Below are 25,486 nucleotides of genomic sequence, written 5' to 3'. Positions count from 1 at the left end.
GGCTAGCTGCCGAACAGCTGTGTCTGTCACTCACTTCAGAAATTGTCACAGCCCTTTTCTGGCTCTGAAAGTACAGGAGCTTTGGAAAGGAGCACATACATACTAACCCAAAAGGCCAGGCAAGGTGGTGCAGGCCTTTAATCCCAGCACTGGAGGCTGGCAGATCTCTGAGTTCAAGGCCAGTCTGTCTATCATAGTAAATTCCAGGTCAATCAGGGGTACGTAGTGAGGCCTTGATTCAAACAAACAAACAAACAAAAAACACAACAACAAAACAAAAAAGGAAAGGAATGCATTAGAAAGAAAGGAAGGAAGGAAGAAGGAAGGAAGGAAGAAAGAAAGAAGGAAGGGAAACTTAACTGGAATATTCTTTATCTGTTTCTCTCTCACACACACACAGACTTCTTTTCCTTTTTTTTTATTCTTAACTTCCATTTCTGGTTTGTGCTTATTTTGTTTTTTCTCGTTTGCTTTTTTTTTTTTTTTTTTTAGTATAAGAAAGCACAGCCTTAGCCTAGGGGACACAGCCTTTGGAACTACACCTCTCTACAAGAGTTCAAATCCGATTTCCTTCTATCTCTCCACCAACTGGGCGACCTTAGCAAGGTCCAGCAAGTCACCTGGACCCTGTAGGAGTCACTTTCCAACAGTAAAATGTGGACAGCGTCAACCCTGCCTCCAGGGCACCCCAAGGAAGACAGCACAGCAAGGCCGATGCCACACTTCTCCGCTAGGGGGCACCGAGAGACCGTCCTAGGACTAGGGAGTGTGGGGAGGCCAGTCCGCCTTCTGAGTTCTGCCCTACTAGCCCCGCCCCTCCATCTGAGTCCTGCCCCACTAGCCCCGCCCCTCCATCTGAGTCCTGGCCCACTAGCCCCGCCCCTCCATCTGAGTTCTTCCCCACTAGCCCCGCCCCGCCATCTGAGTACTGCCCCACTAGCCCCGCCCCTCCATCTGAGTCCTGCTCCGCTAGCCCCGCCCCGCCATATGAGTCCCGCCCCACTAGCCCCGCCCCGCCGAGTCCTGCCCGGCTAGCCCCGCCCCCGCCATATGAGTCCTGCCCCCGCTAGCCTCGCCCCTCCGAGTCCTGACCCTCTAGCCCCGCCCCTCCATCTGAGTCCTGCTCTGCTAGCTCCGCCCCCTCCATCTGAGTTCTGCCCCTCCAGCCCCGCCCCGCCATCTGAGTTCTGCCCCTTTAGTCCCGCACCCACCATTTGAGTCCTGCCCCTCTAGCCCGTCCCCGCCTTTTGAGTTCTGCCCTCGCTGCGCCCAGCCTCCGCCCTCTGCACCCCGCCCTTCCTTCTGGGTCCTGCCCCACTAGCCGTGCCCGGCCTCTGGCCACGCCTGCTCCTCCCGCTTCCAGGCAATGGCGCCCACAGGAGCTCCCTGGGCTCCCGGCTTGTGGCGGGCCTGCAACTTGCTCATGTCAACCTTCTTCGCCCTGGCCGCCGTGGTGCAGGTCAGACGGGCTGAGGAGGGCGGACAGCGGCACCGCGGAGACGCCCGGGCAGCCAGTTCGCAGGGTGAAGCAGAACGGGGGTTTCCGTTTCCCCAAACTGCTGAACCCTCTCTATCAGAACACGGATAAGTTCGTGTGATTAAGCAACACACTGAGAGCCTGACCTGGTGGCTGATTTCTCAGAAAGGGACCCAGAACTGCCTGCCACTCGGGCACCTTTCCGAATCTTCAGTTCCCGTGAGAGTGAATGGGTTTCTGTGCCTGTGCAGACCCCTAGACGAGTTGGCAGGTGTTCAGTACCCTAAGCTCACTGCAGCGCTAGGCTCTTCGCAACGAATAGTAAATATGAGGTCAGACCAGACATAGGGCGCTTCGGGTCTGATGTCAGCTAACATCTTGATGTTTTGACATTCTAGGTGAATGATCCAGATGCAGAGTTCTGGGTGGTGAGTATGAGCTACTATGTTCCTCCATTTGACACAACTGTGCCTCTGATGCCAGCAGCATTTGCCTAAAACCTGCAAAATCAACACTTGGGAGCTTGTTTTCTAAATTTTTCTCCTTGAGGGGGAAAATCACTGTGATAATAAAATTTGCTCCTGGTGGGGTAAATTCTGAACTTTCTGGAAACATGGAAGTTTTTCCAGCAACTCTCATCCCCTTGACAGTCATGTCACCAGTCATGACAATACAAGGTCATGATGAATCTCCAAAAGACTGCAGCAAATCGCCACCTGTGCCACCATACCGCTCCTCAAAACCCCTTTCCTTCCCCAGCCCCGTCCTCCTGCTGACTCAGCCATTTCTGTTCTCAGCAGAACTACTCAGGCAGCTTTGCACATCACTGCCTTGAAATGCCATCCGAGGTAAAAGTAAAAAAGAATTCAACCAAACCCACTCTAGAGAAAGCTATGGGCCCGGTGCCTGAGCGTTCCACCTCACCTGTGTATGGATAATGGCAAACAGGCCCCCCTCATTTCCACTCAGCCCTCCCTCACTTCCTCTGACAAACAGCCTTCTAACTCTTGTGCCTGCCTCCTGTCGCCTGTTCCTAGGTCACCTGCATGTCACTGTCTGCTTCTAAACATTTGTTATTCCTCAAGCTAAGTTGAAGAGCCTCTATTTGGTCTTTAGGCTCCTCGTAGCATGGCCCTGCCCACATTTCCAGCGTGAAGTCTAGTCCAGAAACGATGGCTATTGCACCGTGCTCCTAGTGTGTCGCTGTCTGCCCAGGCTTCTGGAACTATCCCAGATGCTGTCTCACCCAAAAGCAGTTTACTCTGCCTCTCCCCCAGAGGATCTGACCATCTTTCCTTTGAACTCTTACTGTAGCAACAACTCCTTTGGCTTGTGTTCTGTGCAGCCAGCTTCCAGGGGGACAAAGACACGCTCTTTTCTCTTCTTAGGAGCCTTTACCAAAGCTTCCTCATAGAAATCCTCCCGAGGAAAGTGCAGATTGAACGGATGTACAGATGTACAATAGTACAATACTCTCTGGGCTCTGGGGACTAGGATTTCACCCAGCTCATTCCTGTGGTCCCTGCTTCCTCTTGTTCATGGAGACTATTTGCATAGGATGCTCACAGAGGCAAATAATGGGATATGGATTGCAACAATAGTTTATAAAAATACAGGACATGTCACTTAAGAAACTCGGGGGGGGGGGGGGCTGGAGAGATGGCTCAGTGGTTAAGAGCATTGCCTGCTCTTCCAAAGGTCCTGAGTTCAATTCCCAGCAACCACATGGTGGCTCACAACCATCTGTAATGAGGCTTGGTGCCCTCTTCTGGACTGCAGAAAGAATACTGTATATATAATAAACAAATAAATATTATAAAAAAGAAACTCAGGGGGTTGTTTGATGGTCAGCAGTGACACAGACAGCTCGGGCTTTCTCTTCTGAGCCGCCTTCATGTTTACAGAACAGTTGCTGCGGCTCCAGATCCCCCGTCCCCAGAGAAGTAAATCTAATGTAATAAGAATCAAAGCCGGGGTAAGATGGTTTTCTTCCTGGGCTTTCATCCCTTAAGTTACAGAGAAAATGTTTTCCAAGGAGCCCCTTGGACAAGAGCTCTTTAGTTTTCACAAATCAGCATGCCATGTTGTTGAGGTCCCAATCTGATGCCTAAGCAACAGTGCTTTGTATGTGATTAACTAGGACCCTGGAAGGCATCACCTAAAATTATTTCTGGACATGAACCATTTCTAGCTGCCAAAGAAGTAGAAAACAAAGTTTTGCCGTAGACAAGAATTAGAAATGAGTCCAGGGTACTCTACGATGCCACTGAATTAAGTTCTGTTAAGTGAGTACTATGATACCTTTAGTTTTTCCATTGTAAAATACCAACAAAGGACTGGCAAGATGGCTCAGTGAGTAGAGGCACTCACCCCAAGGCCTGACAAACTGATGTTGGCCCTGGTCATCCACATAAAAGTGGAATGAGAGAACTAAACTCACAAAGTTGTCCTCTGACCACAACACATACATTGTACACACATAGATACATATAGACACACAATCATTTACTTGTAAAACAATAAACTAATTACATTTATTAAATCCCAACAGTAACAGAAAAGAACATTATAAGTGGATTGTACTGGGTTTATATCTTTGCTGAGCACTGTTTGAGCTTGTGTATTAGAAGGAGTTCTTTTCGGTCTCTCTGCCCCCAGTTTGTTTTTTTTTCATCTTCTTCCATTATAGATAGGGAAAAGCATTTTAATAAGGATTACCACATCACAATTGCCATAAGAGACTTACTTAGTTTAAAGGATAAATTTGTTCATATAAGACACTGTAATAAGGCTGTGTAATCTGTTAAAACAGATATCCAGGCACTTGGATGCACATTTAAAAAATCTATGCCAAACATTTCTCATAGAGCACAATTGAATATTGTATGGTGGGTGCTTGCCTATTGTCTTCTGTCTTTAATTCTCTCTATCCCGGTCTGTCCCACTCCTGGGAGCCGAGTCATAGTTTTCTATGCGGACTGACCCAAGTGTCCTCAGAAGAGCAGCAGTGGCCCCTCCAGGGACTTGTCAGAAAGGCAGAATGCTGAGACCTCCTGTAGACCTCCCCAGTCAGCACCTGCATTTAAACAAGACCCCAGGTGATTCCTTCATGCTAAAGACTGGCAAGTGGCGGGCTACCCGTAAAGAGCATGACTGCCCATCTGTCAGGGACAACCTGACTTGCAGCTACCAGCTGACTGATATTCCAGTCGTGAGCTGGGATGGAGCAGGAAAGATGGATCCAAATGCCGACACTGTGATCCAAATGCTCGCTGGGGTCAAGGTGAAAACTGGTCACTTAAGACAGACGGCTCTGATAACTTCCGAAAAGACTGCTCTTCGGAACTGAAGGTTCCTGCTCTAAACAGTGCAAGCAACCACCTCACTTCGAAAGTCTCCAGGTTTTATGAAACACACGCGCGCACACACACACTCATGCATGCAACCAGAGTCTGTTATGACGAGGCTTGGGAATGGGACTTCTTTAGGGCCGATCTTCCAACTCCCTTTCCAAAAAGAAGAGCCTGGTCTCAGTATTGGGTACATCAGATCCACATACATAGTTTGGATGCTTTCCTGTGACTTCACTTGCAGAGGTGGAATACCGAATCACGTGGTCTGTGAGGTCCAGCCCAGCAGGGCCATCTGTTCATTTGCTACTGTTTCCACTCTGTTTTGCAGAGAATGCTCTTTTATGCAGGTGGGGAAGGTCATTCTGGGTGTGGAAGTTGCTTGGGAGAGACTGGGAGGCCAACAGTGACTAAACACTCTGCTCAGACCTACATCTTGGGGATGAAAAGTGTTTCTTGGAAGAGCTGACCAAGGGAGGTAAAAAAATCACAGCCTGATGTGGTGATGAGGTCATAATAGCAGGTGTTATCACATCCTCGGTGATGACTAAAACAAGAAAATCGCACAGCTTGGTGACCTCTGATCACACATTTATTTGCTAGATCTTCCAAACATGCTACCTGTTGAGCACACTCCCATTTTCAGTGCTGGGGATGAGGACACTCTACGACTGGGCTACACCCCCGGTTTGGGCACACTTCCTAACCTTCCCATTTCCTTTTTGCTGACAGGTGGTGTATATGATCCCTGCATTGCTTACCCTGCTTGTTGGGTTTAATCCTCTTGTCACAGGTATGAACAGTGGATTCTCCATAGAGGCTCAGCAAATCAGAGTTCCTAGAATGGTGAGAAATCTACCTGGCCCATTCCCAAGAGAAAACTGGGATTCCAGGCATTTCCTCCCCCTTCTCATAACGAGGAGCTCCTCTTTAGCTAGACCATCCTAGGGAGACTTCCCAAGGTCTTGGCATACTAGCCGTTCTCAACAGTGACTTGAGACCTCTTGGGCTGATTGTTGTGTATGAGATTTAGCTCATAAGGGAGATGGGTTTGGTGCTGCACTGACTTCCTAAGCCTCCAGCTGGTGTCTAATGGACATCAATTGCAGTAGTGATCTTGTCTTCTCAGACTCGGGCAATCATTGCCTCTTAGGTGTTTTTTATCTTCTAATCCAGATCAACTCCTTTACTTTGCACTTTCTTAGAACACCACCACTCCTGATAACTACTTTCTTATTTGGAATTTCTTCAAAATCTATGTCTACAAACGGCCACTTGTGTATGGAAAGTGCTTGTCATGTCTGTAACCACCTCTGCTTTCTTCACTAGTGTATGTTGCTCCTTCCAATCTCCCGACGCAAGGTACTTACAGCAACATACGGCATGCTTTTATGTGTACCCCAGGAGGGGCAAGCTCCTTACAAGCAAAAGCATGCTTTATGCCTCCTCGCATAAGCTTACATGTATTATTCCACTAAGCTAAGCAACAGAGAGTGTTGGAGTCAGGTGCTGGTGATGGGCAAGTGGTGTGGGAAGGGTGGCTCTCCCAAGAAAATTAGTAAATTCTCATAAAGCAAGTAAAAGCCTGCTTCTGGATTCAACCTGATTAACAGCTGCAGGATATGTACTTGTAGGTAATTTCATCTGGAAGAGTGTGTCTGTGATACACATGCTGATCTGCATGCTGTGGGCCGGCGGCTTGGCATACCACTTCTTGCGCCATGCACAGCAGAGCATCCTAAACGAGGAAGAAGGCAGGTGAGCAGTGACTTTTGCTCTTTGGAGGGGTGGGGCAGACCTGAGTAATCCTTTACAACGGCAACTTGCCTGTGCAAAATGAAGGTTTCACTGCCCCAAAAATGTACCTGGAGGAGCAGGGACATTAACAGCCATTATAGGATAAAGAAAATGTGGAAATGGTGGAGCCAGGATTCAAACCCAGCATTGTCTCTGAACTCCTCTATCGTAGCTCTCACCACCATTCCAATTCCACATGACTGCCGGGCGGGCGGACCTTCACACACACACACACACACACACACACACACACACACACTGTAACTAGGAAGGGCATAGTACAGTAAATGGTGGTCTCTTAGACTCCTCACAACCATTACCAATTCCACATTACTGTCGGGCGGGCGGACCTTGACACACACACACACCCTTTCCCCCTATAACTAGTAAGGGCACAGTACAGTAATGTTCCAGTCTGACGAGCTGGTGACATCCTGAATCACTCTTAGGTCAGAGTCTAATGTGCAAGTGCCACCAGCCACCTCAGAAGTCAGTAGTCTGAATCAACCTCTGCCAGCCTTGTTTGGTGTATCGCATATCCATCCCCTTGGTCAGGACCACTTATTCTGACCTTCCTTTGCTTGGCTCCCAGTCTTACTAAGAGACCTTCACTCACTTTCTTCCCGCTGCTGGTGTCTGCTGGCACCGTGTTCCAGAGCCTTGTATGTGAGGTGTCTCTGACAAGGTGTGGTTTGCTCTGGACCCTAGCCTATGTAAATTGGAGAAGTGGCCAGGCCAGGTCTGCAGATGGGGATTTATACTAAGTGGATTGTCAACTCCAGTGTGAAGCCCGGGAATCAGGGTAGACTCAAAGTGGGGCCTCCAGTGGCAGTGACAATATGCTTATTCAGCCAATGCAAGAGGCACACCCACCTGACACACAGCTCCATGAACATAGTCCCCTCAAGTTAGTCTCATTAACACTGCAAGCCTTTATTCTCCCTGCAATCTTCCCCAGCTAGCTCAGTCTGCTTAGAGTTTGTATTGGTTGGAGTCCCTGCAAAGCACTGGCATCTTTAAAAGCTCAAAACTAATGACAAATGACCCCCCAGGCTGTTTTCAAGGGCTGTACCACTCCTAGTGACACACAGCAGGGGAATGGCAGTCACTTCATAATGTGAAACATGGTGTTTTTCAGAGAGCTGTCTGGCCTGGTGATCATCACAGCCTGGATGGCACTGTGTCACAGTTCAGCAAAGTAAGTTCAACCCATCAGTTAAAAATCAAGGGCTCAGGGATGGGAGAGACAGCTCAGGGGTTAAGATCACTGGCTGCTTTTCCAGAGGACCTGAGTTCAATTTCTAGCACCCACAGCATAGCTCATAGCTGGCTATCTGTTAGCCCAGTCCCAGGAGATCTGATGCCATCTTTGGGCCTCCACAATAATGTTGCCAGTTAAAAAAAAAATTCACAATTACTTTGTGAGACATTAGCGCACGTCTATCCATTAATACAAACAAACAAAGGCAGTGTAGATACAGGTGTTACTTACATAATAAGAAACTAGACCTCATGAACACTCTAGGACTCATGATTATGCATGAAAGAATCTGGGGCTAGGGAAAGATGATGGCTCAGTTGTTGTTAAAGCACTTTGTTGAGGATCAGCCTCGACAAAAATACCTCTCACCAGGGTAAGGGCATGGAATTAGAAATATAGTAAAGAATATGAAGGCGTGAATTAAAATATTGAAAATATTGGAAAAACAAAATGGAGAAACATATTGGATAGTAGCAGGAAGGAATTTTGACTGGTCCTCAACAAACAGCAGCCCAACGTGGTGCCAACCAATCAGCCGACAGTACTTGCAGTGAAAGTCTGAGGACCTGAGTTCAGATTCCCAGCACCCATGTAAAACCAAGTAGATCTGTGCACACATGTAACCCTAGTGTTTAAGAGACTGGAGACTGATGGGTCCTAGGGGTTTGCTGGCCAGCCAGCCTAGCCAATCTGTGAGCTCTAAGTTCTGTAAGATGCTCTGCCTCCAAAAAAGGTGGACTGTGAGGCTGGCGCGATGCCTCAGTAGCTAGGAGCACCTGCTGCTCTTGGAGAAGCCCTGCGTTCAGTGCCCAGCACCCACATGATGTCTCACAACAGTTCATAGCTCCAGTCCTGGGGGATCCAATACCCTGTGGCCTCCAGGGGCACCAGGTAGGCACACATGTGGTGCTCTTACCTACATGTAGGCAAATACTTACACACACAAAATAAAAATAAATCTTAGAACAGCTGTAGACAGTGAGTGTTAAGACAGTCAGTGTCAACCTCTGGCACATACACACACACACACACACGCACACGCACACGCGCTCACGTGCACACGGCTGGCAGAATCCACTTTCTTTTCACAGGCACATTATTTCAAAACCACTATAGGCTCAGCCATAAAATACCCCCTACATAGTTCAAAGAACTTATATCCTACAAAGTATATTCTCTGAGCATAGTGTAATTGACATAGAAACCATTAACAATATAATTAGGTAATTGCTGTACATTTGGAAATTAGGATATTTGCTTCCAAATATATGTGGGCCAAAAAAGAAAGCACAGTGGAAATCAGAAACACCTGGAATGGAAAGGGCAATTCTAACATTGATGAAATGCAGATGAGAACCACTCTCAGGCGTAAGTTCTGGATTTAAGTGCATATTTCATATGAAGGGGTGAGGAGCCTGGGATAAATGAGCTAGCTTCAGGGTTAGAGGAACATCAAGTTAAATGCCCCCCGAAACAAGAAATAAGCATTAAAGCAAAAACCAATTAAATGAAAAACTGACACACAAAGATAAGAAAACCAATAAGGCCAAATAAGGACTCTCTAAAATCATCACCTGAATAAGCCCTGGCAAGACCTAAAATAAATACATATTTATTTTACGTATACATACAAGAGCAGGATCCAAAGGAGGCACGGATAAAAGAAACGTTAGGGGTAAATGAGAACACACGACACAGTTAATGAATCAAGTCCTCAGACAGCATTGCAAACAACTGTGCATTGTACTTAAAATCCTAGATGAAGTCAACAAATCCATGAAAACATTCAGTTGACTTAAAGAGGTTATCAACAACATTGTAAGGCATTTAAGGGGATTTTGTCCTAGACTTGATTTATAAAATGTATTCATTTATCGTTCAGGTACTGGAGACTGAATATAGGGCTTGTGCATGCTAAGGCAATTGTTCAACCAGTGAGCTATATCCCAACTTCTTTATTCTTTATGTTGAGGCAAGGTCTCAGTTGCCCAGTCTGGCCTTGAACTCACTATCAGGCTGGTCTTATATATCCAATCCTCCTGCCTCACTCTCCTGAGTAGCTGGGATCACAGAACGGCATCACCAGGACTGTGGCCATCCACTGGGCCATGGCCAACCTACCAGGGACCACACCCTTAAAGAAAGCTGACTCTCCCTCCCAGAACAACCGTACATTCCCTAGTTTGTTGTGGGGGTAGGGGACCACGAGCCCATCCTCACTCAGCTGGATCCTCCTTATGTCTTGGAAGTTTAGTTCATCACATTTCAGGCTTTTTGTTAAGTAGGACTTTTTACTTATTTATTTTTTTAATTTTCCCTACAACACAGCTCTAGACCTGGCTGGCACAGCTGACAAAGACTGACACACAGGAGGGACAGTGCTGACCATTAGCAAGTGCCCCCTAAGCAGGAGGGACAGTGCTGACCATTAGCAAGTGCCCCCTAAGCAGGAGGGACAGTGCTGACCATTAGCAAGTGCCCCCTAAGCAGGAGGGACAGTGCTGACCATTAGCAAGTGCCCCCTAAGCAGGAGGGACAGTGCTGACCATTAGCAAGTGCCCCCTAAGCAGGAAGGACAGTGCTGACCATTAGCAAATGCCCCCTAAGCAGGAGGGAGGGGCCGCTTTCCAACGCACGTGGTGAGGGCAGAACCTCTATAACAAAATTACCAAAAACATTTAAAAAATAGAATTATAGTAATTTCACTCATAAGCACAGAGGGCACAATCTTTATTTTTAAAGATCTTATTGTTATGAAAAAAAAAGAACTGTAAAAATCATTTCCAGGTGGATTATCAATCTAATTTTAAATTACAAAACAACAAAATTTCTAGAGAAAACAACAGTGTCTTCAAGACCCTGGAAAAGTTGGGCAGGGTGCTAGCTACATCTTACACTAATACTCAGGGAGCGAGGCAGGAAGATTACTATGAGTTCAAGGCCAGCCTGAGCTACATAACAAATATAAGGCCAGCAAGGCTCTACAGTAAGACCCTGCCTCAAGCAAGCAAAAAGTCTCAGGGAGGGAAAGATTTCCTACAAGGGGACAAAAATAAAAAGAGAAAGACTCATTTTAGTACAATCTAATTAATCAACATTCCTCAAATACAGAGTGGGAAAAGGCATTTGCCACATATATCAAGTATATAAAGATGTTGTACAAAATATTAGTTTCAATAAAGGGAAACTAACAAGATGTAATGTTTCACCAATTCAAACTTCATGCATATTTCCAAGGCAATTTGCTGTCTTGGACTTTATAATACGTTTTGTTTTTATAGGAATCCAGTTGGTGGAAGAATGCACTTGGCTATTGCTGTTGCGATCGCTCTTTTCCCACTCATTTCATGGGTCTACGTATACAGAAACAAGGAGATGCGGTCCTCCTGGCCAGCGCACTGCAAGACAGTCATCTAGATGAATTCAATAGCGTTTAAATTAGTATTTTCAATATTTTGTACACATTAGGTATAAATAAATCAGGAAATAGGACAGTTTCCCGGTTTATTTCAAGAAATTTGAGTGAATACTAGAGATGATTCAGAGTCTTGAGAATTTAACAGGACTTCCTGCAATGTGAAGACTGGACAGATAAGAAGTGGGCCCCGATTCTCCAGAGGCCTCTTCTCGCACAGCAGCGGAACAGGCACTGAGCAGAAATTTGAGCTTGAATTCAGCCTTCGTGCTATGTGACTGGGGCAAAACCAGGAATGTCCTGGTGGATAGGTATTTTCCTCGTGTATAAAGTAGGGTGTCAGAGCTCCTTAGTTACTGCAACCGAACAGATGTGAAGGCACCACGAGAAGACAGAGTGTGCAGATTACAAAGGACTGTCTGTGATTACAGAGAGAGGGGGCAGAGGTTGGGAAATATGCGGACACAGCGGTCAATTCAGGAAAAGACTGTAATCCCCGGCTCAGTGACATGAACTACAGAAAACTCTAGGACGTGTGAGTCAAATGATAGGCTTGTCCTGCAATGAAAGTAGAAAACCGTAGAAATTAAACAAAGTATAGAAAAGATTAATTTGGAATATGGAAAAGATGGATAGGGAATATTAATCATAATTTCTTATTCTCAGTGGGAAAAAAGATGGAAATCTATGTTCTTAATGGATATTGATGTGGCCATGCTGAGAGCACTGTAGGGTGACACCATCCAGAGCAGCCACACCTTACTGAGCACTTGGCTTGTGGGCAGGGTGAACAAAGAAGTAAATTCGTAACTTTGTACTTTTAGAAGCAGGTACTCAATTGCCAGAAAAAGTTGTGTGCTTGGAATGACGTGCGTATGTGTGCATGCACCAAGTATTTGGAACAGTGTAGTCAGGAGACTGTGCTCCGGTACAAACAAAGTTTAGAGATATAAACACAAATTGTATTTTATACTGATTATATGCTGAAAAATAATTGAGATAAATTAAGCTAAATAAAATATATTGTATTTACTTATTTTAAATATTTATTATGTATACAACATTCTGCCTCCATATATGCTGACACACCAGAAGAGGGCACCAGATCTCATTACAGATGGTTGTGAGCCACCATGTGGTTGCTGGGAATTGAACTCACAACCTGTGGAAGAACAGCCAGTCCTCTTAACCACTGAGCCATCTCTCCAGCCCTGTATTTACTTTTTAAAGTGTGACTGCTTGAGTATATTAGATTATTTAATTAGCCTAGTTTATCTAGGCTGGAATGAAATTCCATAACCAGATGAGTGGTTTGGATGAGAACAGCCCCCCTATGCCTGAATGGTCCCCAGGTAGCAGCCCTATTTGGGTAGCTAGCACATGTGGCATGGCTGGAGGAAGCTGTCACTGGGGATGAGATTTGAGGTTTCGAAAGACTCAGGCCATTCCCAGCATCTACGCCTCCTACTTTTGGTCTGTACTTGTCTTTGGTCCTTACCCATGGAATAGTTTTTATTTATTTTTAGGCAGGTCATTGTAGTTAAGGCTAGCCAACACGGAGGCTAAACTTCCTCTTCCTTGAGTATTTATGGTTTTATTTCAGTATAAATAAGATGTGTATGGGAACCGTCAGTCCATTTTCTGTGCTGTGCAACCTGCTTTGGGTGGCCTTGCTGGCCAGTTACACTGCTCTCTCCATGAGGGTTTTTGCAGTTCTTGGAGGCAAGACTGAATGATCTCAGCACAGAGACACTTGCTGTTTATCAGGGGCACATCTAGACCAGGACTTCCAAAAACCACTGGGCAGTACTGTTTTCTTGTCCTTCCCATAACCAATAGTGGGCATCAAACTTTGGCCTGGAATCTTCTCTGTACCTCGATATTTCTGGATTTCTGCTAGTTATACTTAGTTTTGACCTATCATCGGTCTGAATGGCACAGGAAGAACTTTCTGGCTTCAGAAATGATACTGAGAGGGCAGCCACTAGTACACGTAGTGCTTTGGAGGGGTAAAGACTACACTCTATTTTTCTACTGTGTTTAAGAATCGATAGCAGATTTAACATTCCAGTTCTCAGAATGTTTCCCCAGAGCCCCACAGTCTTCTCCCTTTTCCTATGCTTGCCCATCACAGTTTGCTCTCTAGACACACCCACAGCTCAGGAACTAAGAGTTCCTCCTAGGCCTTAGCTCTCCAGCCCTCACTCACTCATCTTCCCCATCCATCCAAACCATTTTTCTTTCCTTTTCCGCCCCACGTCATCCCTAGTCTCTTTAAATTAAATTCAAGTTTCTCTTCCACATTTTTCGTCCTTTTATATGTGGTGGGCAATTTCTCAATTTGTACTTGTGTTTGTATGTCTCTTTGCATCCTGGTGACATCAGTGTACACAGGAACACATGAGTCATGCTGTGGCCGGCTGGGTAGAGTCACGATCCCTGGGGCCTTACGCTGTGAGATGAACTTTGCACATGAGATCAAGAATCCTGACATGGAGCCGGGCGGTGGTGGCACACGTCTTTAATCTCAGCACTCAGGAGGCAAAGGCAGGCGGATCTCTGTGAGTTGGAGGCCAGCCTGGTCTACAAGAGCTAGTTCCAGGACAGGCTCCAAAGCTACAGAGAAACCCTGTCTCAAAAAACCAAAGAGAAAAAAAAAGAAAAAAGAAAAGAAAGAATCCTGAATCCTGACATGGACAGGAGCTTAGACTGGAGAGGCTGGAAGAGGTAAGAAAGAGGACTCTGCCCAGAGCATCCCACCAACAAACATTTTGTTTGCAGCCTGATGAAATGGTTTCAGAATCCTGACCTTTAGAATGACCTGAGAACAAATACACGTGGTGGGCCACCACCTATGCCAAGAATTCACCAGAGCAGTCACAGAAAACGCACCTGTTTTCTGGTAAGCACTTCACAGGTACTTACATTGACTACTACTTCTATTTTTCAGCCTTGAATCAACTCTACTCATCAATGGTCTGTTTGCTGTCAAGACTTTCTGCAGATAAGCTTTGATACAAGCAAAAATGGAGGTAAATGGGCTCCATCTGTCTAGAGAAGAAGTAAAAAAATAAACCATTTTATATAGTGTGGTCCCACAGAGTACTGGGCATTTCAAACAGAGCAGGCTAGCCAGCACTCAGCACTTGGTCCTGGTGTTACTTAGCACTTCCCTGAAGGCCCTTCTGAGATGGAAGCACCATGCTTTCACTGAAATAACTTCTCAGTTTTTCTTCACAGAACAGGAATGTCACCTTTATCTAAGTATAGGTGTCCTGAACTAAAATGGTCCACACAGCGGGGAAGCAAGGCAGACTTGCCTGGGCTTTCACGTATGAAGCTCTAGAGTTAACACAAGTGCACATACTCCTTGCACAAAAAAGAAGAAATTCAAATTAGGCTGCATACAGTCCCTTATCAGACTATATGCCCATGAGTCTCCTTCCCGGTTTACTTTATGTCTAGCTGTTGGGGCTTGGATATATTGTCTAAAAACAATACTTCTGAATTTCATCTTCACTCATACATATTGAAAGCCACAAATTCATTTTGTACACAAACAGAATACTTAAGAAAGGGACTGAGAATCTAGCTTTTTTTGTTTGTTTGTTTTCAAGATAGGGTTTCTCTGTGTTAATAGCCCTAGCTATCCTGGAACTCACTCTGTAGACCAGGCTGGCCTCAAACTCAGAGATCTGCCTACCTCTGCCTCCCAAGTGCTGGGATTAAAGGCGTGCGCCACCACCCCCAATGAGAGTTTAACTTTTTATGCAATGGAGTAAACACAAAACAGCAACATTCTCTTTCTACAAAGACAGGCAAGAAAATAGACTACAAACACACAGCCTGCTCCCTTCTGTAGTTCATAACTCTGTCTGGAACTCTGCCTCTCCCTTTCAGAAGCATTTTGTCAGGGTAGACGTGAACTGTGCCGAAGGCCTGGCTATCTGGAGCTGTTTCAATAACTCCTTCAAGGTTGACATGGTGCACACCAAAAGAATCCTCAGAGTAACCACCGTCATGTGTATGACCGGCAAGGAAACACACCACACACTTGTGAGACCATATGATTGACAGGGCATCCATGTAGTTCCAAGCCAGGCACACGCTGTCAGAGGCCTCTGGGTAAATGGGAAGATGGCCTGTTAAAGAAAAATTAGAAGCCAATTAAATCAAGGAAAAAAGACTGAAAGCTAGTATTCGGGAAAACCAAACCTAAGTATGATCCTTCTTCATCCACATGAAGACCAAGGTGGCAATGTGCTCTATAATTTCAGCACTTAGGAAGCTGCAGGAAGAGGATCATGAGTTCAAAGCCAGACTGAGCTACGGAGCGGGCAACCTATAGCCACATCTCCAGCACACAGAACAGACAGATGGGTAGCTGGTTCAGATATAAGGTGGAAGACATTTGTATAAAAAATGATGTCCGAAGCCCACAGAATCCCCAGGCCATCCTGTGCCGGGCATCTGTAAGGGCAGCCAGGAGTCAGCCAGATTCTGTGCTGGAGTCCAATCTCACTGATATCAGTAAATAGGAATGTTACATATAAAGAATGATGTAGCTTAAAACAAAAACAAAACAAACAAAAAAAAAAAACCAAACCAAACCAAACAAAAATGGTTAGGAGCTTCCCAGGGGTTGTGTTACATAAAAACATCACTGAACAAAAACAGTGCATGGGACTTTAAGGAACCTCTGGAGATCAAGGCTGCCAGATCCAATTTGCAGCTGAGAAAACTGATTAAAGTTGGGAATATTACTATTCTTTCATGGATAACTTCCCAGTTTCTAAAATGCCATTGTAACCAAAGAAACAATTTACATACTTACTCACGATCACCACCTTTTCCTCGTTCAGGTCAGAGAACGTAAGAACTTCATTCAACCAGTTCAGCTGCTCTTGGCTGAATCCTCCATTAAACTGGACATACTGGGGCTCAGAAAGTCCTGAATGAATTCAGCAAATTAGACCCATCGCATGTCATTCCCTCATCATTTGCACATTCGAGTTTGAGTAACATAAAGAACACGTTCTTCTGATCACCATCTTTAGAATGTAGAACAATACATAAATACAGCGATGTGAGTTCTAGTCTTGGCCTCCTCTGCTTACTTCACTGCCTTTCCACGACACTGAAAATACAACCCTTTCTTTCTGTGTCTACTGGGCCCTACTACATAGTCTTGTACTTGTAACCTTCACCCCAGTGGATCCTGTGCTTCTTAATAATGTCAAAGTCTTATGCAACCCAGTGCCCCTGCATTTGTGTCTCCCTGTGCCTGCCAGTTTCCTACCCAACACTTTCCAAGTGTAAATCCTGCCATCTAGACAACAGTTTGAATACCTGAGTTCACAGGGCGCTTCTGCTCACCTATCTACAACAGCATCCCTAGTTCTCTGCTGTAACAAACTGTTTTTTCATCATAGTTACCACTGGGGAGACAACCTTGCTTTTGTTTCATTTACTGCTACAGTTTGGATCTGAAATGTTCAATATGGCTCCTGTGTTGAAGACTTGGTCACTAACTGTGGTGCTATTAGGAGGTGGTAGCATCTTTTAGAGGCAGTAGCTAGTGAGGGAAGTCAAGTCATGAGGGAGACTATGAGCTCAGGCCCTCTTTTCCCACTCTGCTTCCTGGCTATGAGTAAGCAGCTTGTTCTAGTTTGTATTCCCTGTCCTAACATGCTGCTTCAGCACAGCCCATATGCAACCACGTCAAGGGACTATGGACTAACCCCCGCCCCCAAACCTATAAGCCAAGACAGACCTTTCCTCCTTGTAAGTTGATTATTTTAGGTATACATTTATTTTCTGTCTTACCTATCTACTGCTATGGTTATCTATCTATCTATCTATCTATCTATCTATCTATCCATCCATCTTATTCCAGAACGGGCACTCAAATATCTGCTCAATGTCTGAGGTTTGTGTTACTTATAACCAATTTATGTGACATCAACCTTGTAAGAATCCTGACCCTGAACAATGGCAACAATAAACTTTTACCTTAATCATCCATCTTCCTGCTGAATAAAAGGTAGCTGAAGATTTAAAGACAATGTATTAGATTCTCAGTTCAAAGCAATAATTCACCTTGGGGACTATTTAACTCCACATTTGGGTTGTGTTCCCTCAGCATCTTCATACACTGCTCATATTTTGGAGAAGACTGATCTATGCCCAGGACACTCAGGTCATAAGCATCAAGTAAAATGAACCGGAATTTAGGGAATGGTACAAAGTGATAAGCATAATAGTTCTCTGATGGCATGGTCTCAGGATGCTGCACAATTCGGTCTTCTAGAAACTTGCTGTTAAGTTTAGAGTTCGTTAAGAAGTCTCTACTGAAGTTATAGAATTCATGGTTTCCCCATGTGTGGTGAACTGGGGCTTTAAGTAATTTGAATGTGTTCATGACAACTTCTAGAGACTTTTCCGATACTTTATACTGTGCGTTGTAGCCATCGATGATGTCTCCAAGCTGGAGGACACAGCAGGGCATGATGCTTTCTTTATTCCAGTCTTCAATGGCACCCCGTAAGTGAACAAGACTGTGTCTGTAGTACCTCCGCCTGCTTCTTTGATAATTGAATCCATCTTCTAAATCAGCATATTGAATATCTGCTATAACTCCAAAGGAAAAAAGTGGCTCGGAACCATCGGACAGGGCATCAGGGTCCAGCTTCTCAGCCATTACCTCCAAGCAGGCTTCTAAGTAAGCTACCAAGAGGGAGAAGATATTCAAGTTAAAATACTGCAGCTTTCCAATGGACAGAAGAAAACGACAGAACAGGTTAACTGACTAGACAGCAAGACAGACAAGTGTGCAGGCTGTAGAGGCCAAAGTCTTAGCTCTAAAATGCTTCAGTTCTCATCTGTAAAAAGACGATAACCTCTGTTGCTCAGAAGACTAACAACTTACAAAAGGGCACTATCATAGTGACCATCAGAACTCCAACTACAACAGCCAAATTCAAATCTGGAACCATTTCTCACCTCCCACCCATTTAAAATACGATGACACACCCTCTCCCAAGTCAAACAATTCCCCGGAACCCAGCCGTGGCACTATCCCACGACACGCACACTCATCCCCTCCATTCACTCTGGGACACTCGAGCAGGCCGAGTCTTTTCTCTTTGTTGATGAGCAGCCTGAGAATCAGTCTCTCCCTTTTCTGTGTCTGGAGTATAAGGAAAGACAGTGATATGAAAAGAGAAGGAGGTGGTTTAAGGAGGAATGTCCCCAGAGGCTTGGGAATTTGGTGTACGCCCCCAGTTGGAGACGTTATGGGGAGGTGCAGCCTTGTTAGCATAAGTAAGCCACCAAGGATGGGCTTTCAGAGTTTAAAGTTAAATCTCTGGTTCACGCTGCCTTTGAACATGTAATCTTTCAGTGTTCTGCTGTGCCACCATGCCTGCTGCCTGCTACAACATACTCATGGGGTGGAGGAAGGAGGTGTTGGAGATAGGGTCTCTATGTAGCCCTGGCTATCCTGGAACTCCTTGTGCAGATCAGGTTGGCCTAAAACTCATACAGATTCATCTGCCTCTACCTTCAGAGTACTAGCACTAAAGGCTGTGCTACCTTGCCCGGCTAAAAAAGATTCTTATCCCTCTGAACTATAAGCCAAAATAAACTCTTCCTCAGGTTATTATTTGACCACTTTTTAAAAAGTCACAACAGAAAAGTAACTAGTACCAAGAAGAATAATTTTGAGTTTAAAAAAGCCAGGGCAGGGGCTGGAGAGATAGATACCCAGTGGTTTAGAGAGCTTCCTGCAGGTATCAGAATTGCAAGGACCCATGTCAGAAAGCTCACACAACCTGTAACTCCAGTCACAAGGGAGCTGGTATCCTCTTCTGGCCCCTCAAATATATGTGGGTGTAAATATATAGAAATAAATAAATAAAAATACAAACACTACGAAATCACTGTAAGCACTCGTCCTTTCCGTGAGCAGCAGGCCCCGCTTCAACAGCTGAGTTCTAATTTGAACCAGTTTTCCTAATCTTAGCATCAACCCCCATCCCTGAACCAGAACAGAAAACAAATCTTTTCATTCCACACATAGTCTCCATTTAAACTTGGGGAAAGAATCTCATTAGGTTATTTATAAGCAGAATATGTAACTCTAAAAGAACCAAGAATACTAAGGATTATGACAAACATAGAAGGTCAGGGTGCTAAATTATCAACTGTTCTTACTATGAAAGATAAACCACTGCAGTTCTGTCTGAACTGATTAAGACCTTCTAAAAACTCTCTGACTAAAATCCTTCTGACTCCTGGTCGCCAGCCACCTGTTCCACCTAGTTCTGGAGTTCCTATCTAATCCCAGTTAAGTGTACTCCTACCAGAGGCTCCTGCTCCATTCTCAGCGCAGGGGCCAGGCACAGCCGGGAGGAGCATGAGGGGCTCTCCTACTCTGAGACTGCTAGCACTGGATGGCTCACTGGGTAAAGGTACTGCTAAATGCCAAGGCTAATGAGCTGAGCTTAATTCCTAAGACCCACATGGTGAAAAAAGTGAACCCCAGGCCTTAAGTTGTCCTCGACCTTCATAAGTAAGGCAAGGGCCAGCTCCCATGATGAATGCCTGTAAACCCTGGATTCTGGAGGCCAAGGCAGGAGGATCATGATTTCAAAGCCAGCCTTGAACAAAATATACCTGAGCTCAATGAAAGGGAGGCAATATAGTGTTATTAACTAAATCATCTTGAATAAACAGAAAACACAAAAAATTAGACTGGTGATACTGGATACAAGGGATCCTCGACCTCAATAATAAGAGAAGTTAAGTGGGGGGCGGGGGGAGGCAAAAGATTTACCTGAAAGGAAAAAGGATGAGGACCAAGCCTACGGACAGGAGAAGCAAATTTTATTGGGCTGCGTGAGAGGTGCTGGGTCTGGCAGTTCCTTCTACTCACGATGTACTGGACCTGAAACTTAGCATTCTTTTCGGGAACTATTTAACAGAGTGAGCTCCTTGATGTGTAATGTAAGCATTGCAAGCAATTACTTCTGCTCGTCTTCTACAGACCCACCCCCTCTCACCTGCCACTCTGAGTTCTAAGGGTGTTTCTATCAGCAGCCTCTCTCCTCAACTCAGATGAGCTGACGGGCAGAAAAACAGAGCCTCTAAAAAGGAAATACAAGTGCCAATTCCCCGCAAGTCTTGGGTCAGCTCTGACTTTCAAAGAAAAAGGTTGCACAGTCCAGGGGATAATTACACATTATCTTGGTGCAGTATCTCTTAAAAGCTTTGACATCTAACTGTCCACCCTCTCACCCCTCATAAGCCAATTTCCTTCCACCAATTTCTGTCTCCTGGTTTTATCAGTAGCCCTGAAACCAACAGAAACTTCAGATTCCAGTGACAATGATGATGGCATTTGCAAAACTCTGTGTCTTATGTGTCTTCAGAGATCCTTTTCTTGTATAAGACACAGATCAATGAGCAGTCATCTCTAGAGATGCCATTGTATGACCCTGCACCTGCTGTTTTCTTTAACTTGTGACAGAATGGGAAAAAGGGGATAAGGGAGATGGAGGGGGGTGTCACACACTACTAACAAGAGCCAGACTACTTTCCCTGGGTAGCTAGTAATGAGTGAAGGCCTGGGTACCTATCTCTTATCCCCATGAGCGTCTCTGCTCTACCTGTGACCCCTTAAAGGAAAGCTAAGAGTCCAGGTGGAAGGGCCAGGCTACATTCATGGACAGACGGTTAGGATCACAGTGAGTAAGGGTGGGCAAAGAGAACCACGCATGGAGAGAAATTATTCGGCTAGATCTGGGCTGTGCTTCATGGTTCAGGGAAACAGATGCAAGAAGGCTTGTGGACAGAGACCAGAAATTCAAATCCATCTCCAGTGGGGAAATGGAGAATAAGGAACAAATTGAACTTTTTCACAATCCCCATCTACACAAAACACCCACACAACACTCAAAGAAAAGTATTTCACAATGTTAGTGTCAATACGGTAAAGTGTGAGGCAGGGCACGCTTGTGACTGAAAAGGCTGGAAGGGGGGAGGGGCAGCCGACCATAGTCCTGCCGGAGACCAGACCTTAGTTTCACTTCACTAGAGAGGGACAGAGCTGAGCAAGCAGGTCTCATGAAAACCATAACTTATGGGTGACCATCAGCAAGCACTCCCACAAGCCCTTGTGCTGGCTCAGGAGATGCTCGCAAACTTCTGCAGGCTAACGATAGCTTTCCCCACCCTGCTGCTGGAAGGTCCCTAACCACCAGGACCTTCCAGCAATCAACCTCCATATTAACCTTTCCTTCACCAATCAACCCAGATTAATCCCTCCTCTTTGGAATTCCCCTAACTCCACTTAAAGGAGCTTGTAGGTCACTTTGGGGGTCATTCTTTTGCCACCCTAACGTTGGAATCAATAAAGCTCTCTTGTTATACGTGGTTGTTGGCCTTCTTTGGGGGCATTTCTCGGACCCTAGCAGTGATTAGGCACAAGAGTCTGGACCTACGATGAAGCAGCCCTGCTACAGTGCCAGCAAGTTGAGAAAACTTCCAGTTTAGCTCATCCCACTTAGGCCAGCCCACTGCCCCAGCCAGCACACAATTTAAGTAGCCTTGTCAACTAATGATAAAACAGGCATCAAATGGTACTATGCATGCCCTGTCTCTTTCAAGAGAAGCTCCTAAATTGTAAGTAAACCCATCTGATACCGTGGTGGTTTCTGTTAATAATAAAAGTTTCAAATTTACACTATACAACCAGCTACTTTTGCCAGGGCTCTATGGAGTTTGGCTTAGAGGGAATATCTGTGATGCATTCAATATCTGGTTACAATTAAAATACAGTGTCACATCCAATAGATAAAGATATTTTGGTAAACAAATAAAATGGAGGGAAAAAAATGAGTTTTGACTGACAGTAAGCCAAAATGCCCAGTAGAAATTTAACAACTCACTACTCTTTTGAGAAGTCCACACCCACGCTCTTGTGGCTCTCTTTCTCCTAAGCACCTCTTTCTTATTAACATCAGGCTTAAATCTATAAAATGTCGTAATAAACTTCAAATATGCATCATACTGATTCATCCTGAAACTCCTTTCTGCAGCTGAGAACCCTAGCCTCACCCAAGCACAGGACTCTAAAGAGAGTGATTGAGCTGGCTAGAGGTAGCAGCAGGAAGCTTTGCTTCCTGCTCCTGCCCCACTGGGGCTGCCGCCTTTCCTGGCAGCTGCAAAGGGACAGTCCATAATGTAGTGTTGCTTCAAGAGCATCCCACGAAAAGATCTCTTGTTTCTGCAAAGCATGAGAAGACATGAAAGCTGTTTTCAGACAAGAGAGAAAAATGCTTACCTTCTTAAAAACAAAGCTAAGCCCCATTTTAAAAATCTACCAGTAACTGAAACCTTACTTTGTGTCTCGATTTGCATCACTGTTTTTCTTCTGGGTGCTGTTGATATAATACATAATTAATAGCTACAACTTTACATTATTGCCCTTTTATCCACGTAATCATCTTAATCATTAAAATCTTTCTTGGGGGCTGGAGAGATGGCTCAGTAGTTGAGTTTGTTTGCTGGTCATTCCTGAGAAACAGTTCAGATCCCGGCAGCCATACTGAGTGACTCACCCCTTGCTGAAGGGATCCAAAGTCCTCTTCTGGTATCTGAGGGCACCACACAGATCGGGCACATCCACACAAAATAAGTCTTTAAAAAAAATTAAGAATCCATAGACAGAAGCAATGGCTCAAAAATTAAAGAGTGAAGACTGTCCTTGCAGAGGATATGAGTTCAGTTCCCAGCACCCATGTCAGGTGGCTCACAACCACCTGGAGCTCCAACTCTAGAGGATCTGTCACCTCTGGCCTCTTTGGGCACCCGCACTCTTATGCACACACACATTTTCAGAACTTTTCTAGCATTGTTCTTTGTATTTTCCCGTACACTCAGTAGATAATCAGGTGTATACTTCTTCCAATTCTTAACCCAAAAGTGAAAATGAGGACAGTCACTCTAATGGCCCCTGGTAGTCTGTCAATAGCACAAGGAGAACCTGTGCCACCATTAAAGTGTTGGGTATATATACCAACAACCAGGACATGTATCCTCAATCCTCCAAGATTTACACACCACAATTAAATCATGGTAGGGTTTTGTGGCAAGTTCTAATGATTCATTAGCATCACAGGTCTCAGGTACCATGTGGCTAAAGGCCTGGTTACTTCGGTGCTAATCTTAGGACCAGGTGTAACAATCTTTATTGTTTCTGTGGTTAGATGTGGCGAGTAATGACATCCTCTCATCTACATCCCCGTGGAATGATGATCTTGTATGCTCAGATTCCCTCTCATCCTATACAGACGAGACAGCTTGAGACAGCTGATGGCTGGATAGGCAGGGTATATATCCCTGTCCAGCAAATAAGTTATACAACCAACACCAACTACAACTACCATTAACTCTTAAAATCAAGGGATCAAAGTCTCAGAGGGGAAGTGAGGTAGGAGACATGGAAAGGGATTGGGTTGGAGTCCCTTGTCAGCCGAGAGTCAGGATTTTCCCACTATTAATAATGTTTGCTGTGAAGGTTACCTACAAAGGAACAATATTCCCTTTATATAGAGATTTCAAATAATGTTAAGACAGCAATGAACTATGCTTAAGGCCTAAGCACGATTATCACCTTGGAGTACAGTCCTGCTCCTTTCCCAGACACAAAGCTACAGTTTCTGGAAACTTTACAAACAAGACTATAAACTTTATTTGCACTAAACACGTCTCACGGCCTTTGTGTAATTCTATGTAGTGCACCGCCGGAGCCAGTCTATAATCTCATTTCCCAGGAAAATGAAAATGAAAATATGTTAGACAGTCTTTTGAGATATACCTTCAGAAGCCATCCAAATCATACACACACACACACACTTATATGTTATAAAGACAAGTAAGTGTGACTCTCCTAAGAGGCCCGCATCCATGCTTTTGGCTGTGTACTCTCCTCCTAACCATCTTTCTATTAACCGCTGTTCTTTAAATTTGAAAAACCTCTCCATAAACTTCAACAATGATTTCTTTAAACAAAAAAAAAAACTATTAGCTTTGAGCATAAATTTCAGAAGATAATTGCTGTGTTGGAGAGCAGCACAATAGGTCAGACGGTCCAAACATTGAGATAAACATAGAGATAAACAATATCACGCTTTAATGCAACAACTACCGAAGCAATGATGGGATCTCACTGGGGTTGGAAAAAAAAAGCTTTTATTAAAGGGTAGGGGCTGCTGCTTTACAAACCCCAAGCAACCACGGAGGCAGGGTGGGAAGGGAGGGGCAAAGGTGGCTGACACTGAGACAGAAAGAAGAGCCGGTAACTGCCCAGCCCAGGCACAGCAAATAACAACAAGCAAATGAGCGGAATACGAGTTAAAATTTCTCCAGAAACGAAAAATAAGTATGTAGCTGTAGCCAACTAACTAAGCAGTCCCAAAGGAGGAAACCTTCAACAAACTTTAAAATCGGGGGTAGGGGGTGGGAGTGGCGAGACCTTTATGAGAAACGACGGAACCGAAATGATCCGGTGGATAAATGAAGGATGTGGTATGTATGGCGCAGCACACACTTTTGCAGTGCCTTGCTCTCAGGCAGCTTGTACGGTAATTACAAGCGCGGGCACTTTGGTCTTAAGTCTTCTCATCACCCTAGGCACCCAAAGTCTTATTAGTATTTTTTTCCCCTAAGTCATGGATTACTTCAAATGCCATGAGATACTTGTAATTGTGGGGTCCGAGACTTTGCTGTTCTACTTGGCCCGTTTTTGTTTTTTTTTTTTTTTTTTTTTTTTTTTTTTTTTGACTAAGCAAGAGGAGGGGATCCCCGGTCTCTTACTGGGAGGAGCGAACCCCGCTTGGAGAACCCCGCTAGAAGACCCGGGGCCACCTTGTCCCATCGTCCTGTCCAAGGATGTTTGGTTGTTCCAGCACCCGCCAGGCTCAGCTCAGGACCCAGGAGCACTGCCGCCCAGGGTACGCCGCCTACTGCCCGCAACACCCGTTCCCAGCCAGAGAAGCACCTACCGTTGGCAGCTGTGCAACCACGGACTCCTTGACAACCCGCGGGTAAACTGCATCACCACAGAGCCGAGAGGAAAGAGCGGCCTCACCCGGCTTCCTGCGGAAGCGGAAGCTCCTGCGGAA

General features: G+C 45.1%; 2 protein-coding genes across 4 annotated transcripts; one reads left to right on the top strand and one right to left on the bottom strand.

Moving 5' to 3' along the window:
- Positions 1–1,337: 1,337 nt before the first annotated feature.
- On the top strand, positions 1,338–16,343 carry Tmem220 (transmembrane protein 220). Of its 3 annotated transcripts, XM_041664547.1 has the most exons (7): positions 1,338–1,459; positions 1,876–1,905; positions 5,560–5,620; positions 6,462–6,585; positions 7,763–7,822; positions 14,251–14,332; positions 16,163–16,343. In XM_041664547.1, the coding sequence occupies exons 1-6, from the start codon at positions 1,367–1,369 to the stop codon at positions 14,306–14,308; spliced, it is 426 nt and encodes a 141-aa protein (XP_041520481.1). In that variant the 5' UTR covers positions 1,338–1,366; the 3' UTR covers positions 14,309–14,332; positions 16,163–16,343. The 3 variants fall into 3 exon arrangements, with proteins under 3 accessions (XP_041520481.1, XP_041520479.1, XP_041520480.1); XM_041664545.1 differs by lacking the exons at positions 14,251–14,332; positions 16,163–16,343 and adding an exon at positions 11,167–12,429; XM_041664546.1 differs by lacking the exons at positions 7,763–7,822; positions 14,251–14,332; positions 16,163–16,343 and adding an exon at positions 11,167–12,429.
- Positions 12,440–25,450, bottom strand: Adprm (ADP-ribose/CDP-alcohol diphosphatase, manganese dependent). The gene is made up of 4 exons (XM_041664544.1): positions 25,367–25,450; positions 17,400–18,026; positions 16,135–16,251; positions 12,440–15,442 (listed from the first exon to the last, which is right to left on the bottom strand). The coding sequence occupies exons 2-4, from the start codon at positions 17,998–18,000 to the stop codon at positions 15,132–15,134; spliced, it is 1,029 nt and encodes a 342-aa protein (XP_041520478.1). The 5' UTR covers positions 18,001–18,026; positions 25,367–25,450; the 3' UTR covers positions 12,440–15,131.
- Positions 25,451–25,486: the final 36 nt, after the last annotated feature.

This window comes from Microtus oregoni, unplaced genomic scaffold (genome assembly GCF_018167655.1).
Source record: "Microtus oregoni isolate MIOR12 unplaced genomic scaffold, Mior012 000015F_ref0000493, whole genome shotgun sequence".
NCBI classification, from domain to species: domain Eukaryota; kingdom Metazoa; phylum Chordata; class Mammalia; order Rodentia; family Cricetidae; genus Microtus; species Microtus oregoni.
Note: the sequence above shows the minus strand (reverse complement) of the source record. Positions and strands in the feature narration are given on the sequence as shown.

Excerpts from the sequence above, each read along its gene's own strand:
- Tmem220 (XM_041664545.1), top strand. The coding sequence starts at position 1,367 with ATGGCGCCCACAGGAGCTCCCTGGGCTCCCGGCTTGTGGCGGGCCTGC. Across the intron at positions 1,460-1,875 it reads CCCTGGCCGCCGTGGTGCAG|GTGAATGATCCAGATGCAGA; the intron begins GTCAGACGGGCT and ends TTGACATTCTAG. Across the intron at positions 6,586-7,762 it reads CTAAACGAGGAAGAAGGCAG|AGAGCTGTCTGGCCTGGTGA; the intron begins GTGAGCAGTGAC and ends GGTGTTTTTCAG.
- Adprm (XM_041664544.1), bottom strand. The coding sequence starts at position 18,000 with ATGGCTGAGAAGCTGGACCCTGATGCCCTGTCCGATGGTTCCGAGCCA. Across the intron at positions 16,252-17,399 it reads GGAGTTAAATAGTCCCCAAG|GACTTTCTGAGCCCCAGTAT; the intron begins GTGAATTATTGC and ends GAATTCATTCAG. Across the intron at positions 15,443-16,134 it reads GGAAAAGGTGGTGATCGTGA|GCCATCTTCCCATTTACCCA; the intron begins GTAAGTATGTAA and ends TTTCTTTAACAG.